The sequence below is a fragment of the Thunnus maccoyii genome, chromosome 6 (assembly GCF_910596095.1).
Source record: "Thunnus maccoyii chromosome 6, fThuMac1.1, whole genome shotgun sequence".
NCBI lineage: Eukaryota > Metazoa > Chordata > Actinopteri > Scombriformes > Scombridae > Thunnus > Thunnus maccoyii.
Genome location: NC_056538.1, coordinates 14,035,210 through 14,051,882, shown reverse-complemented (window position 1 = coordinate 14,051,882; position 16,673 = coordinate 14,035,210). Strand labels below are relative to the sequence as shown.

The following is a 16,673-nucleotide window of genomic DNA, read 5'->3' as shown; positions in this document are numbered from 1 at the left end:
GAAGTCAGGAACATCTGGAGATCATATCTTGAGGCCAAACTCTAGATTCAGATATGTGCGGAGAATTGAATGAATGAACTTCTCAGAAAGGCTGCTGGTCCCTGAAGGACCAGAAGGAGCAGATGACCACCATGTGGCTTTATATTTAGGAAATTGTTTGCTGTGGAACAGATTTTGAACCAATATGACTGTTAAAATCTTACTGTTGGCGTCAGTATCAGAGTATCAGTGTTCCTGTATGTTATGTTGGTCAGTGGTCAGTGGTTGATACCATATCTTTAGCTAAAGATATGGCTAAGATATGGCTAAAGGAAGACAGGATGCAACTGTTTAGAATATCAACAATATTTATTTAAATAGTTTGACAGGTTTTATACATATTAAACACACAAAAGTATTAACTGTAACCTCAATGGTGCCATGTGGTAGAAATTAGAATTATAACAATGATGCTTAGAATTTTAATTGAATTATCAAAGTATTTAACCAACAGATTAGCATAGTCTAACTATAAAGTGCAACTCACCATGTCCAGTTAACTGAACGGAAGACTCAGAAATGTGACAGTTGCAGGACTCATATTGTTTTCCTCATACATATATTAAAAAGTGAAGGTGTTGCCACCCCTGTTCTGAAATTACACATCATTTTAAATCATGAATTACTACTCTGAAGTAACATTTATTTCTTTTCTTGATGTTACAGTCATGTCACTGAGTCTGCCTTATATGCATAGACAATGGAAAAAAGTACAGTCTGTGTCAGAAGGTCCTATATTATCCAAAAAATATCTTCTACAAAGGTGAAAAATCACTCAGTCAGTTGAGTTTAGGAGGGAAGATATTACAGCTTTAACCGACATAAGATCCTCGTGTTCAGTGTTTGTTGTCCTGTAGGAACATTTTATTGAGCTCTGCTACAAAGACAACATTACAACTCTTACATTTACAAATCAAAGCAGTGGCTCAAAGTCAAGTTTCATTCATTTTCTCTTTTGCCTACAGCTGGCTGCCGTCCTCCGGGGGCTTTAAAAGAATGGCTCCTCTTTGCACACCCATTTCTCTGGCTTGTGTATAGAAATGTGGGTACCTTTAGAGTCAGAGTCATTTCTCCTTGACAGTTTACAGGACTTCTCACGATCATTGTGACTGTTTGTTCTTGACCCCGACAAACTGTCCTTGTTGCTATCGCTGTCTCTGTCACAGGCTTGTTTTTTTGAAGTGAGATGCATAGAATGCATTGCATTGATTCGTTTTTTGGCCATTTTGTGTTTCATCTTTGAGGGTGTCAGAGAGAACAGTCGGTCACTGCAGGGCGATAATGGACTTTTAATGTTGGAAAATGACATCTCCTGGTATGGAGTCAAAGACATAAAGTCAGTTGTATCCTCAATTTTAGGTTTAATTTTATCCAAGGAAAAATGTCCTCCTTCCACCTTCTCACCTTTCATGTCAGTACTCTCTTGATTGTCAGTTTCCTCTGTTTTGATAAAGTCTTGTTTATCATCTTCACTCAGGTGTGCTGAGTATTTAGAACATGGTATGAAGTTGTCATAATTGTATCCCTCCTCCATTGTCTCCTGGTGTTTTTTCTCATGGCTTCTCTTGGTGGCAAGGTAGAGAAAACGCTGGGGACAGAAGGAGCAGCGATACTTCTTCTCTGGGTTGGGGCTCCGGGGTGTATTATCAAAGCAGGAGCCGCTCTCCATACAGCTGTTGCAGATGTAATCACTGCCGGCAGGTGCCTCACCCGGGGGACCTTGTTTACCACAAGTCCGGCAGAAACATGGGTGGGAACCAATAATGTGTGCTCTCAAACCAGTCTCTGTGATAAAAGAGCTGTCACAGATGTCACAGTTGTAGGTGGCCCTCGGGCTACAGTTCCTGCTAAGACTACGCTTCAACTCTCCACTACCACCTGAGATACTCTCTTCTGTCCGCCAGCTGTCAAGTTGGGCCTCACTGTCAGCAGCTCTGTCTACAGATGTTTCAGGATAACGGTGAAACAGAGCTTTTCTGTGCTTGAATCTCAGCTTCTTTGTCTTCTTTTTAGCTTTGTAAGAATAGTAGGGACGCCAGAGCTTATCAGCTGTGTCACAGTCATTGGGATCATCATATGTCTCAGGGGCTGTAGCGGCAGGAACTTCTGGTCTGAGGCGGAGCCTGGGGCTCTCCGAGTTGTCCCGTACTGGAGACTGTTGACTTTCCACTTCGCTCAGTTCTCTGACTCTCCTTTTCTTTCTTGGGAAGAGCTTGGATCCTTTGATTCTGCGGCGGATGATGGCTTCATTGCCTATTTTCACTGTTATCTGGCAGAGAGGCATTGTGTCACCATCCGCTGATGGACCAGGGCATGCAGGTTTGGCAAAATACGTCTCCGTCTTTGCCCCCACCTTTTTATCAAGTACTAGTTTCTCAGTGCTTGACTGGAGTATCTCCTTGGTCATATCCTCAACTCTTTTTGCAGAAGCTGATAACTCACCTAGCTTTTTAACAGTGTTCAAAGAGTTTAAGAATGGCACATTATGACTGATGTGCTGTGAGCTAATCAGATCGAGAGGATCATCTTTCTGACCTCCTGCAGGAGAATCTGTGTCAGGTTGCAGAGAGAAGGTACTGTTATAGTTGAAGGGTGACCCTCTATGCTCAGCCTCTTTTCTTGTGCCTCTCTGGTGACAGCTTTCCAATTCAGCGTTCAAACTTTGGTCAGTATCTTGGTCACATGGTTTGTCAAAGCTGATACGAGGCATGACAGGGGACACTGTCTTAGTCGTTGCCATGAATGTCAGAGGGAATGGAACAGTGTCAGGGTAGCTGATCATACCATTTTTTTCAAATGGAGGGATAGGAGAGTTGCTATCTGATGGAGCTTGATCGCCTCTTTCACCAGTCTCTGAATATGTCTCGCTATATGTCTTGTATTTTCTCTTTCTAAACTTCATAGGCAGGAGCCTGTAAAGTTTGATTGGATAAACACTGGCTTTCAGCCCACCATTGGCCGATTTTTTCTTCACAGCTAGTGTGGGATCAATGCCATGAAAAGACTTCTGATGGTTCTTTAAGATATAGTAGGTCATGAAGGTCTCCAGGCAGAAAATGCACTGATAGCGGCGTTCACCTGTGTGCCAGAGTTCATGCTTGGTACGGTACTCTGCCAAAGCAAACACTTTATTACAATAATGACAGGGATAGGCCCTCTGCCAGGAATGTACATTCTCGTGCCGCTTCAGACTGGATAGGGTGACATACACTCGTTTACACACACTGCAGTTGTATCTCTTCTGACTACCACCTGGCTTTATTGTCTTCTCCTCCTGCGGAGGCTCTGATTGGTCCATTTGAAGAGGCTCTGGACTGTAAGGGGCAGAGAGGTCAGCAGAGGGAAGCTGTGTCATGATGTTCTCCATGTGCGGCGTGTCACCTGAATGGAGGTCCACCTCTCTGGCTGATATGTCACTGGTATCTAGTTTAGGTGGGCCTCTCACAGGCTTGGGACAGATCTGCTCGTGGTTGCGCAGCCGTTTGAGGTGTATGAACTTTCTGTGACAAAACTTGCAAAACAAATGACTAACAAAGCGCTTTTTATGCACCTCTGAGTGAATGGTGAGAAGAGCTTTATTTGTGAATATCTCTGGACAGTGGTCACATCCATAGATTGAGATGCTGTCCTCTGTGTGAGGAGAAAGAGTTGGTGGATCTAAGTCCATTTGGACATTGTCAGTTGCCACTGGAAGCACTGTGTCTATACGCTTGTCTGTTTCTGCCTCTGAAAAAAGTGGAGGTGGTGTCATGACTGCAACAGGTGCTGCCGTTGCACCATCAGCTAATATGGGGGTGACAGTATTTGGTTTATCTGTGTGTGGTTCAGCTGGTGCTGGAAGTATATTTCTACACAAAGTGCCTCTCAGCCTGTGGCGCTTTTTAAGCGGGCCTGCATTCCGGTACATGAGTTGCTTTGGCTGTGATATTGCTGGCTTACAGACTTTCTTGTTGTCCCACTGACTGTTATCTTTTTCTTCAGTGGCTTGGCTTACTGCATATGAGTGCTCTGAGAGGGCCTGGGTGGTCTCATTGTTCCCGTTGAGGCAGGAGGTTGTAGGGCAACTTGCTGGGAGCTGCCCCACATCTGGTGACTGCCTCTCACCATTGGTTTGAACCAGAGGGGTGAAAGGATTGTTCCCAGGGCACACTTCATTGATGGAGAAGGCATTGGTGATGCGTGGCCCTCTGGCACTGTCTATCTCCTCGGGCCTGGGGGCTTCCTTCTTTGTTTTTGTAGGCACTGGGGCTGCGCTGGAGTCTGTGGAATTAACATATTCGGGTAGGTTTTGAGTTATGCCTGAGTCTAGTTTCTCTTGTTCTGCAAGCTTCTCCAAGAAAGGAATACCAAGTCTTTTTCCCGCTGCCACTAGGCCCCCTGTGTCCTTTGCAGCAGGTGATGTCACCTTCGAGCAGTAGATAAAGTTGAGGATACTAGCGAACACCTCAGACTTCAGGTCCATCAACTCCAGCACTTGACTGGAGCTCCATGTCTCAGGAGTTGTCAGAGCACTTCTGAAGTAACCACTGCAGGCTGCCAGGATGTTCTTGTGGGCCCGAAACTTAACATCCTCCACCACAATGGTTACATCGCAGAAAAGGCCTTGTGAGCGCTGCTCATTGAGCTTGCTTAGCACGGTGTGAGGGTGAGAACTATCCATCAGGTTCTGAGTGCAGGGAGACACCACAGTCATCTAAAGACAAAAACAGAAGAATTTATTACATCAGAGTTTTACAAAAGTGAAAGTATTGTTATAGAAATTCAGAAGGTACAGAAGGTGCACTTTCCATATTTGAAAATAATTTGGCTCTTTTAGTGTTTGAACACTAGATGGCAGTAATGTCCTGACAGATAAGTTCCAGTGGCAACGGTTCTGGTGAGTCATGTAGACCTGATGTAGATTGGTAAGAAAAAAGCGATCATGATCTCCGTCGTGTTTCATCAAATACCTTTATAAGGTTTGAAACATAAAGTAGTATTGAGTTTAAGTCAAAGAGTTTAAGAGAAATGTATGAAGGCTTGTGCCACTATCCTCTTTTTCAAAAGTGATTTCTGGCATTTTGTTCTCCCCTTTTCCAATTCTTGTTTCTTTCCGTAGTAGTACTATAAATTTGATGAAGCTGTCTTATCTGGTTTTATTATGTAGAAGAGATGTTACATGTCAGTGGGATATAAACAAAGGCTAAATTAGACATATTTAAAAGTTTATCTCAGACAGACCTCACTGATGAAATATTGCAATGAAAATACCTTTCTGTTGATATTTCAATAACAGTTGTTAATCAGTTGTCAGTGCTAAGATGTTGGGCTATGATTGCATTGAGGAATGGGTTTAAATCCCAGCTGTCAGGAAATTTGTGAAAAGGGAAGCAGAACGGACATTAAAACTGTCAACATGCTGCGAGGGAGCTGCTTAGTGGTCAACAGGTAGCATTATAAAAGACCCAGGGGAAGGTGTCCCTTGCTGCCTCTTAAAAATATTGAATAATAGATTTAAGTCAAAAGGTCAGACTAAATTTATAATATTAATGAAAAATATATATATATAGATATAGATATAATAAATTTATATATATAAGATTTTTGACCAAATATTTGCCGCCATTTTCTGCCATTTCCATATATACAATTCTGTGTCATAAACAACCTAAGTACGTTCAGGTTGGTTAGACTCTAATCTTTAAAAAAAAAAACCCAGCAGTACTCTAAATACAAGGGAGGTCTTGTCCTGCACCTGCTAAAATGTGATATGACTCATTTGTCATAGCTTTTTTTTCCATTATTCCTACTGATAATTCAGTTTGGGCAGTAATTCATTCAGTGTGCCACCTACAGCTCTGCACTAGGTCTGTTTGTACAGTTGTCATGATGACAGTCTTATTTTTGTCAATATGAAAATAACATGCAGACAGTTATGCACTGGTGGTTGCATACTCTCTGCTTCAGTTGTCTCTGTTAGTCGGCGGTGGAAGCATCCTTTCACTTGTCTCACATATTGTTGTCAACTAACTACAGGAAACCGTTAATGAACGCCTCATGAGAGGGGTGGCAGCAAGAGAGGAACATTGAGATAATTTAATGTAGCACATACGTACAATAGTCATTGCTGTGAAAAGTAGAAATATTGATATGCTTTTGCTTTTTCAAAGGAGTTAATTTGCTAATATTATTGTAATACTATATATTAAGGATACGCGTCTTCCTGTTGCTCACTTGAACACACGGCTGCATTGTTTATAAAGGCAAAACAGATTTCTTGGCATAGTTTTTCTATATTGATGAAGCAGCATTTGTGGATTATCTCGATTGTTACAGTGAACTGAAATGATCCGCAATCTGTAACTTTTAGAGCGAGTTATTTCATTCATCGTCAGTTTGGAAGAGGATGTATCAAACAGCATGGCGTTCATACTGTGGCCCACTCATGTCTGAGTCAGTCTGCACTGAAACACTTGGCACGTCTCACGCAGACTGCTGACTGCACCTGCTAAAACACACTTGCTGCTCTTCTAAGTGATGAATCATCACACCAGAATCAACGTTATTTAAATATCCAGCTGAAGCTCACACAGAAGTTCCTGCTTTACATTATTGTTATTTTTATCATCTTTTGTTTACGTTTGCAGTGTTAGTCATACTGTGACTGTGCAAATCAGCGTGAGATCGTGGCAACTGCTACTCTGGAGGCGACGCTTCTATACTTAGTATCTCTCTCTCTTGTGTGCAGTTGAAAACAGGAGGCTTAGTTTGTCGTGATCCATATCCTGATTGAACTGTGCAAATTATATTGTAAATATGGTGTCAACTCATATTAAATTAATGCCAGTTCAATGTCATATCTAATTTTGTTTCGTGTTTTGCAAAACTTTATCCTGGACATTACACATCAGCTGCAACCTGGTTTTAAAAACAGTATTCTAAATGTAATAAAATTACTGTATTTTTTGTCTACTGAAATGAGGTTCAGGTAATTTTTTAGTTGTATCATTTAATTTGTTTTTTCATTCATTTCCGATTTTGTGTTGTGTGCGACAAATACAATATGGCCGCCGTTCTGTAAAGGCTCTTATATTGCTGTAAATGCAACCAGCCTCCTGCCTCCTTTCTCATACAGGCCTCCGTTGTCATGGCAACATGCTATGGCGCAGCATTTATTGGGATTCAGCTGGATGGCAAGTGACTGTATTAGCTGTCCAGTTATTCGGTCGCCTTTCTCCCACAAACATCCTGCCCTTTCTGAGAACCTGCAACACACAGCAGCTTACAGAGCAATTGAGGTTTGCCTTTGTCTTGAATAAACTTTGTGTATGTGTTGTGGTCTGAGTGTCTTTGTCTGCAGCAGAGATGCTACCCAAAGGACTTTCTCATCTCAAAACAGCAAGTGACGTACCATGGCTTTAGTACTAATTTCAGTGTTTCTGCTGTTTATAGAAACAGTTTCATCTTGACATCTCACAATCATTTCACAATTCTACCAATTGTTGTGGTTTATTGGCACCACATGCTGAGCGGAAATTTTGAATTTGTCATCAGTGCTTATGATTTTGCCACACCCAACCTAACTTTACCTTGAAAGCTCATGTGAAATCTTTTAAGTCTGTAAATAAAATCCCCTCATACCAAACCACAAACCAAGAAATGACAGTATAGTATACAGACAGTCTTGTCAAACAAAGAACGAAATGTCAAAGCAAAAGCCACTTCACGCATCTCTGCAAAGCGTACTTCCGCAAAAAAAAACAGGTTGTAAATTGAGGGAAACCATGCAAAACATACCTTAGAATATCAGAGAAAATGATGCAGGCGAACAGGAAACAGTGTCATGCAGTATCCCTTTTCTACAACCCTCAATATGCACTACTATACATGAGAAACAGTTTCATCAGAGCAAGGCGAAAGTAGTTTTTTCTTCTATGATGGTCGCTGATCAGTGGTGTTGACAGAAGCAGAGCTTTTTCTGACGTCTTTCTTCCTCTCCCTCCCTCTCTGTGTGCAGATGACATCCAGCTCCAACGTCCTTCGCCTCTATCCATGCAGCCCAGGTCCTGGGCTAGATCTGCCCTGCCCTCCTCTGGCTGTACCTCTTCTGCTCTGCTACAGCTATAAGAAGGACTCACAGTTTATACAGCATGTATCTAGACTGGAGAGTGGCTCTGCCTTTGTGCTAGCTGGGCAATTGAAGCGTTCGCTCTGGAGCCACTGAGCAGGAAACGGCAACTTTTATTAAGCATGGCAGAGGGCTGAAGGGAGAGCGGAGAGATGCTGAGTGCTACATCACGCACCAGCTCTGTACTCCATGCAACAGCCAGAGAAAACGCTCAGCTGCATTGCTGGTAGCAGGAGTCCTCTGCTCTGTGTACATAAATGCCGTATTAAATCTCCCCAGAACCACACCAGCCAGATCCCGATGCATCTCGATGTTGACCAAAAAAAACCCCGTCTTTTGCATGAAACAAAACGATCTCTCATAGAAACAAGATGCACCTTGAATGCATAACGCCACACCATCTGTTTCATGCTTGTGCACAGTCTCAGTCTGTGCAGCAATATATTACAGCAAAGCCCTTTCGTCCGCGCTTACGCAGTCACTGTGGTTAGGTAATGCAGAACACGAGAGATAGCAGTGACTACTGTCCTGTTGTGTATTACAGCAATAAAAGGACAGATATTCATCAATGCTTTTTCACAGTATTGCAGCATGCAAACTGAATGCAAGGCTGAGGGGAAAAAGCGATTCCTGCTATCAGCGGGGACTCTGGGTATACCTATATAGAGGCTGCTGATTGATGCAAAAGCAGCAGATGCGTCAGCACTGCAGACGAGGGGGAGGGGAGGAAGCTGAACCCGGCATGGCACTCTGAGCCTCTCGCAAGCCTCTGAGGACGGAAGCAGCTCTTTTATTTACACAACTGAGTGGAGGGTCATATGACTGTGTAGGTCTTCAGCTCATGCTGGCCATGACCTGCTTTGAACTAGTTTCAAAGCCGTTTCATTTTATGTCCTGTTGATTTCACATGAGAAAGTAGCAGGTGCCATATCATTATGTATGCACTCACTCATCGCGCGGAAGGAAGGAAATGTGCTATTCGTTTGTGCTTTCGTCTCTTACGCTCGATAATCACCAAGAATCAAAGCTGTTGTATTGACCCCTTCCCTTTTCTGTGTTGAGTAAAACACGTTATTGTGGTTTCATGAAAACACAAGTAAACAAAAGCTCAGTCTTCTATTTTTGGTGCTGACAGTAAGACCTTCTTCCTTGAAGACCACAACATTAGCCCAAATAGCAGCTGGTGTATCAGCTTGTCAAGGAGTTAATCATAACTCTTTACTGACCTTTTTCTGACTACATAAGTTATAGATAGTGTATATTCATGTTCATAAGTGACAGGTTTTATAGATATTGACCTGCTTTGCTGCTGTGTAAATTACTGATGTAAACAAACTTGTAAAAGCAAAAGAAAACATTAAAAACTTAGATTTAGTTGTTATCTGTATTAAAATAACTGTCAATCCATTTGAGAGTGGATCAGGTTCCAATCCTTTGTTGAGGGGTTTGGTGATGGTGCTACCTTTTTGTTTACATAAGGATGATGAATTGGGCCTTCAAGGCTTTTAAAAACTGCACACAAAATTTTTACGTGCAACAGCCAAAATTCCTCTCAGAGATATAATATAAACTTTTCCACAGAGTCGGGATAAACAAACAAAAAAAAGACTATAAAGTAAAGGTACCCAAAAGGTGCTCTTTAGCGCTTTAGTACTTGCAGTTTAATGAGGCACAATTTTGGGAGAAAATATTTATTAGTTTTATAGTTTTATTTTATTGATTTTTCCATAGTGTTTCAGCCTTTTTCAAGGTTTATACATGTAAATGCTGCATTTAAGAAACAGTAAAAGCATCCACTAGGTTAAGCAATTTGGAACAAGAAAATCATAATGTTGTACTACAGTAATTGCAGTATTACATCAACAATGTATTAATAAATGCCAAGAAGGTTATGTTGCACACATTTATTGCATCAAATACAGCATATCCATTATTCCCATATTGAAAGGTATAAAATCCCGTTTCAGAAATGGAAATGAGGAGCACTTGCACCAACATTAGACACAATATTTAAATGTGAGGAACATAGTCCACTTAAAGAAAAATGGATTCAAAATCTGTGGTTTCACGCCTGTTTTTGAAGGATACTCTGGTGTTGTATTTATTGGTTGCTGGGTGTGGCAAACACTCAACATTCAGCACCTGCCATAACGCATTTACATGAACAATCAACTGTAAAAACAAATTCAGAGATAGCTTAAGGGTTAACAGAGGTTAAAGAGATGAGAAGCAACATGAAGTGGTACTCTCTAAGGGTACGTGTCAAGCTCATGTTTTTCTGAATGAAACTATTTTTACAAACTTGCCCACAGACAGCAAGGAGATCCTTTGATGTCCTCATAGTTGATTAGGCCTGAGAAATCCTGCTGTAAAATGGGACTGTGTGTCTACATCCATTCATATTTTGTTTGTGACAAGGTGTTGAGTTACATATAAATACGTACACATATGTGTCAGAAGCCTCAATATCAACACCCACACACCACTGAGTGTCCCTTACATCATACAGATCATTCTTGATCTTTTGATGGCCTTTACCTTTTCAAGATATTTTTCCTCTTGGTATTGCAGCTCTGTCCATTCATAGCAGCCACCTGTTGGTGTGTTTGGCCACTCAGTGGTGGTGTCTTCTATGACTTCAGTGCATACCTTCTATAACTGGAGCCAGAACAGCTAAGTGCTAACAGCTAAATGTGGAGAACAAGGGGGGAGCCTGGCTGAAGTGCAGCAACCACTGACCAGCTGACTGATTTACTAAGACTCCTGTCAGTCAAAAATATCAACTTCATGGAACTCTAGTTTTCAAATTCACTGCAGAGACACACATTAGAAGAAATGAAAATGACTTTTAAGATCCTAACTTCTTTTGGACAAAAAATATTGGCCTTATATTGAAAGAGAGAAGTCGGAGGTCTTTCCTTGACTTATTTGGGGTGTTCTTGTAGCCACCATTCAACTGCATCGTACAGCACTTTGCGGTGACTTAAGTATTTAGGTCAGGAAGAGCAGTGCCTTTTTAAAGCAAAATAACAGTTTGGTTTGTTTTTTTTAGCTTTTTTGTCTCCTCATCTCAAGTCTTCCTCAGTAACTTCAGTGCCAACGACATGAAGTGAATGCAGGTTTTGTCTTCCAACATAAAAAAAAATCTCTTATGTATATGTACAGTATGTGCTGTATACCTGATGGATGGCTGTAGGCTGAAATGCATCTGGTAAATCAATAAAATAATGCTTTTTAATCTTTTTTTTAAGTCTTAAATGTTATTAAAACCATTTTAACCATTGTGCCATTTAACTGCCTAGGCTGTCATTAATCTTTTTTCATAATTGGCATACTTTATATTTATAAGGATATTTTAAAGGACTGGGAATTGATATTTAGATTGATTAAAGAATGGAGAAACTGTTAAGTTTAAAAAAATTCACATACAAAAATGATCTGAAGCTAAATTGGAATCAAAACTGCAAATGAAAGTAAAATCCATTGCTCGGACTGAAAGTTGATATTAGTCTGTATACCACTTCATACCATTGCGGATTTCTTATTTTATTCAGTGGAGCCTATCAAGTATTATGTAAGCAGCACTTTGTCACCTACACTTAGTACCACAGCTAGGATGAGTCCAAAACCACAGGACAAAGTATACAAGCCTCTGTGTGTCTGATACTCAGCTGCAGCCTGTGGGGACGCTGATCTGCAGGGAGGCAAAACAGCAGTACAAGGCTGAGTAGGCCTCATCCTCATTCTCAAAGCATTCACACTCTTAGCATACAATGACACTCATCCCTAGTAGCTTTTATGTTGCTACCATAACAAGCACTCATACTTTGAGTTGCCTACCAAAATGTGTCTGTGCGGAAGGTCTTGCTGGGCCTGTCTCTGCCGCTGTGGAAGTCTCTCTGGTGTTTGTTTGGAGGAGGAAAGCAGAGTGACTACCCGGCTCCCGTTCTCCCTTTTGGCCTAGATTAGGCCTTTACCATCTTCCCTCTTCACAGTTGTCTGGTAGCTGTCTGTGGACTATAGTTCTGGCAAAAGTTCCCTGTTCCTCTTATTGCTGTGTATAGTTGCCTTCTGGAGGCTGCTGCCACTGCTGCGTCACTCCCGCTGCATCACTGACCCACAAAGAGGAGCTGAGAAGGAGGGGTGGCGTGGTGAATGTGTGGAGGCAAGGGATAAGCAGAAAACAACCGGCACTGCTCTACACTGCTCCAACAAATAAATGGATGAGGCTTCCGCTCTGCCTCAGTTTGAGGCCTAGTTGCTGCTGTGGTATTCAGGAAGTGGGTCTGGGAGACAGATCCTTTATTGTTACGTAATGAATATTTTTCCTCCTCAACCAGACTCAGCTGAGAAGGCGGTATCCAGTGTTCAGAGGCTAATAATAGGCAATAGTACCTACCAGTCAGGGCTGCATGCGGTCATGTCAGATCACTCAAACACCCAGCTATCCTTTGAGCAGAAGAATATTTAATTTTAAGGGGAGTCTTATTGCTTATGGAAAATGGCGGCATTTTAACATGTGCTGTCAAACATCTTTTTCTTGTTGTTAACACAGGACAATGGAATGCTTTATGTTTTATGTGTCTGTGTTGCAGTTCTTTTTGCGACAGCAGCTATAAAAGAAACAAGGACATTACTATGGTATATAGCTGCTTTTGTTTACATTTATTGTACCATATGTTGTCTGTGATCCACTAAGGTACCTTTTTAGAAACAGAAAAAACAGTGCATACCTTTGTCTTATGTTACTGTAGCTTGCTTGTACAGGTTTCAGGTGAGGTAAGACCCGTGTGGCAGATGCCCTTAAAGACGTATTTGTACAATCACAATACTCCAGAATAAGTGTGTTGTGGTCTTAAGGCCTGGTCATGGTAACCAGAATTACAGCACTTGTTTTGCACACGTTACCCAAGGGTTTATTTGCTTGATCCTCCTCCTCCTCCCATCATCTGACTCTAGTTTTCATTGCCATGTTGCTCCCTCTGCTGGCTGCAAAAGCGAACAAAGCACAGACTGTCATAGTAACTGGGCTGGCTGTAGGGCTGAGGCAGCGCTGAGTGTCGAGGGTCTTCAGCAGAGGGCGCAAGAACAATTCACTGGCAAATGTAAACAGGAAGTATATGGTGAAAATGACCATTGACCTTGATATGATGTCAGCAACACTCCAGTTGTTGAAGTGTTTAATATTTTTTTTGTCATAGGTTCTCCAAATGTATGCTTTAAGAGTTTATGATTGAAGGAACCATATGGGACACTAAATAACATAAATATAATTTATTAATGTGACAGTGATGATCACAATGTACACTCTTTGCAACATATTTAATTTGCAGGAAATTGTTTCTATGTATTGAATATTAGTGACATTACATGTCAAAGTAATAGGATAATACCGATCTGTTTTAAAGATCATTTGGTATTTTAACTCTAAATCTGAAACTTGAACTCTCACAAAACATCACTGAAAATACAGCCTATTGTTTCACAAAGGGCAAAATTAATACTGACTATCTGACTGTCAACACATTTATATTTTAATTGTATCAGAACAGTAATTAAACTGTTTGGTTGCTTCACTGCTGCTCCTTCTTGCCACTGGTGTGGAAGAAGGTAAAATAGATCCTCCTCCAGCCCATAGCATTGGCTATGCCATCCATGTCACTGGTGAACTCAGGACAGCGATTCCTCACAATCTGCTCCCAAAACTTCTCAGAATTGCAGAGCTGGTACCGTCCAATCAGAGCACAGCACAACAAAACAAAACAAAATGGAGGTCTGGATGTCAGTGTACACAAATGTACTACACATATGCCGTAGACAGCGCAAAATAGAAACTAACAAACTCTTTTTGCATCACCTGACTGTTAAGGAATATCATTCTTTAAACAAAAACAGTTTTACTGGATGTGACTGTGTTAGGTTAATATAAACAGCACTGTACTCGAGTTTCTCACCTTTCTGAATCTATGTGAGGTCTGTGCCAGCTGTGTTATATCTTTCAGCTGCAGGTAGGACAGGATTTTGAGTAACATGTCGTCAGGTAAGCGCTCCAGGTAATCAAACTTTCCTTGACAAAGAGATATTGTATATTCGAGAATCCTCTGCCCAAAAATGGCACCAACTTGTTCTGCAGATAAAATGTGGGAAAGTACAACCTGGACATCAATTTCCTGAAAACCCAAATAAGCTTTTTTTTGTCAAATGATAGATTTACTTTAAAGCAAATAGCCTAAACATTACTGCACCACTTCTCAAACAGACTTAAGAAGAACAATTGTCAAGATTTTCAGCATCATGAACATAACGTAAGGCTACTGGGCAGTAATTAGGTTTAGAGATGCAACGATTAATCAATTGGCAGAAAATTAATCAACTATTTAGTAATTTTTAAATCAAAAATGCCAAGTATTTGCTGGTTTCAGCCTTTCATATGTGATGATTTAATGCTTATCTTTGTCATACATGATAGTAAACTGATTATCTTTGGGTTCAGGACTGTTGAATGAACAAAAAAATATATGAAGAAGTCAGGCATTTTTCAATTTTTTTGACATTTTATAGACATCTATTAATCAAGTAAATTGTCAGATTAATCAAGAATGAGAATAATCGTTATAGGTTTCTATTGTGGTGAAGAAACCTTACGCTGTGGCATTTTCTGATGTAGGAAATCGTGATGGGATGTCTTCAGCTCCTTGGGTGCAGCACCCCGGCATTCAAGTCGCAGAGAAATCTTCCATGATCTCAATATAACCTCAAGTTAGACAAAAACAAAGAGTTGTAGGACAGAGTGATATTTTGACTTAATACTAGGAAAACTTTACAATGCATTGACTACTGATGGTCATGTGGATCCAAAATACTATTTATGTATAATAATAATAATAATAATATCTTGAATAACAAATTACCAGTTAGAGGATACACAGAGGCATAATGATTTTAACACACTGCAACATTTATTTTACAAGTCATATACTGTATTCCTTTAGCATACTATTTACCTCACATCAATCAGCTTGACATGTAAAAAATGTATTAGATGGTACAGAAATCTTAGCTCAAAGTGCCTGAAAGTAGCCAACAAAGTAGTTAAATATCACTATTATTAGCCCAGCAAGGTTAACTAACTTTTTTAGTTGAAACAGTGACTTTATCAACATTTAGTTATTCTTTCTGGCTCTACTTTATAAATAGAATGCAATAAAAAATACTCTACCTCATTTTTGGTTATAACAAGTTGGAAAAAATCTTTTGGAGGAGGTGGACCCTGACCACTAATTTGAAACAGTTGCCCCTCGAGCAAGGACGCCATTTTTGGACGCAGAACTGTAACCATGACAACTGAAAAGCAACTGAAATAACAATATCTACTCAACGGCAGAGAAGACTGTTTTTTTTCATGGATAATATGTTATGTTAAATATGTTACACTGGTGTGATGTGATGACAAAAAGGTAATGCAAATCAAATTAATTTATAGATAAGTGTTTTATGTGCGTGTATTAAAGGGGGGAGGGGGAGGGGGTCACGACCCAGCGGACTGATACTTCATATTTGTGACAAGCTAATGTTACTTCAGTGTTGCGCTGATGTTTGTATACCCGCAAATAAAAGTTAGTTCCATCTTTTGGTCTGAAGACCTTACCAGCTAGCTTATATATATGTTTACAGAGAAATATACCCAGTGCTCGCAGTGACATTGTTTTTCTAAAAACAAGCAGATGCCGAAAGCTTAGCGTTAAAATGAGAAGTACCGTTAAGTAGTCCCTAAGCGGATGAATCAGGCGGATGTATATTGCAGTTGTAGGCCCCTCAGCTGATGTGAAAGTAGCAGGGTTAGAGAGAGAAAAGAGGAGCTGGTGCACTGTCTGTTACAACTACAACACTGGAACAAATAGGTAACAACATTATACCAAAAGGTACAATTTTTCAGTGACATCTCATCCAACAGTCTTTTGGACCTTCGAGATGGTTCAATATAGAATAACATAGGGGGAATTATGATTCAGTGTTGCGAAAATATCTCGAATCCCGTCTCTGCTTTCCTGTTTTTTTGTGTCTAAAAATGTATCAAGAGGCCATTTCTTTTTGCTAGCTAGCGTTAACGTGCTAGGTAGCTGTTAGCTAGACAAACTAGTCAATTGTAACACAATTTTTAACAAAATTGTGCCCCACTCCAAAAAAAGACTATATTCGTGTGGTGTAACGAAGCTAGTAGTTTGTCAAAGAAATCCCATTACCATCCTGTCGAGCTGGCAAAAGCGTAAGCTGGCGACAACAAGGCTCGCTAATATTAATTAGCTTGCATGCCAAGGTTAGCTGGTAACAGCTATAACGCTGTTGTTTGGTTTGACAACGCTCAGCTAACTTGTGTGACTGCCCTGCAGCAGTTTATTCTGTATTCGTAAGGTCAGTAATTTATTGTCAGTCGGACAGCTAGCTTCACTAATACCAACCAATAACACCAGCTTGTCCAGCAAACGGCCAGTTGTTTATTTTTTGTCAGCTTACTGTTTGCGAGTGA

The 16,673-nt window shown here is 40.6% G+C and overlaps 3 protein-coding genes across 11 annotated transcripts in view; 1 reads left to right on the top strand and 2 right to left on the bottom strand.

The window, feature by feature from the left end:
- The window catches only part of trip12 (thyroid hormone receptor interactor 12), a 45,924-nt gene that overhangs the window by 1,741 nt on the left and 27,510 nt on the right, over nt 1-16,673 (top strand). For 2 of the 6 annotated variants that reach the window (XM_042414616.1, XM_042414608.1), the window contains exon 1: nt 15,940-16,047. The exons of 1 other annotated variant lie outside the window; for it this stretch is intronic. The gene's annotated coding sequence lies outside the window, so the exon portion shown is untranslated. Of the gene's footprint in view, nt 1-15,519; nt 15,604-15,939; nt 16,069-16,451; nt 16,559-16,673 lie in introns of those variants that run through there. 3 more of the 6 variants (XM_042414611.1, XM_042414609.1, XM_042414612.1) reach the window with 3 other exon arrangements.
- zbtb38 (zinc finger and BTB domain containing 38) lies at nt 370-13,313 on the bottom strand. 4 transcript variants are annotated; one of them, XM_042414618.1, is made up of 3 exons: nt 12,880-13,313; nt 11,987-12,276; nt 370-4,732 (listed from the first exon to the last, which is right to left on the bottom strand). In XM_042414618.1, exon 3 carries the CDS (start codon nt 4,730-4,732, stop codon nt 1,028-1,030), a length of 3,705 nt encoding a protein of 1,234 aa, XP_042270552.1. In that variant the 5' UTR covers nt 11,987-12,276; nt 12,880-13,313; the 3' UTR covers nt 370-1,027. The 4 variants fall into 4 exon arrangements, with proteins under 4 accessions (XP_042270552.1, XP_042270553.1, XP_042270554.1 ...); XM_042414619.1 differs by lacking the exon at nt 12,880-13,313 and adding an exon at nt 12,546-12,873; XM_042414620.1 differs by lacking the exon at nt 11,987-12,276.
- fbxo36a (F-box protein 36a) lies at nt 13,406-15,485 on the bottom strand. The gene is made up of 4 exons (XM_042414623.1): nt 15,366-15,485; nt 14,792-14,900; nt 14,101-14,273; nt 13,406-13,869 (listed from the first exon to the last, which is right to left on the bottom strand). The coding sequence occupies exons 1-4, from the start codon at nt 15,483-15,485 to the stop codon at nt 13,720-13,722; spliced, it is 552 nt and encodes a 183-aa protein (XP_042270557.1). The 3' UTR covers nt 13,406-13,719.

Excerpts from the sequence above, each read along its gene's own strand:
- zbtb38 (XM_042414618.1), bottom strand. The coding sequence starts at position 4,732 with ATGACTGTGGTGTCTCCCTGCACTCAGAACCTGATGGATAGTTCTCAC.
- fbxo36a (XM_042414623.1), bottom strand. The coding sequence starts at position 15,485 with ATGGTTACAGTTCTGCGTCCAAAAATGGCGTCCTTGCTCGAGGGGCAA. Across the intron at positions 14,274-14,791 it reads ACATCAGAAAATGCCACAGC|AACAAGTTGGTGCCATTTTT; the intron begins GTAAGGTTTCTT and ends TTTTATCTGCAG. Across the intron at positions 13,870-14,100 it reads CCTCACATAGATTCAGAAAG|CTCTGCAATTCTGAGAAGTT; the intron begins GTGAGAAACTCG and ends GGACGGTACCAG.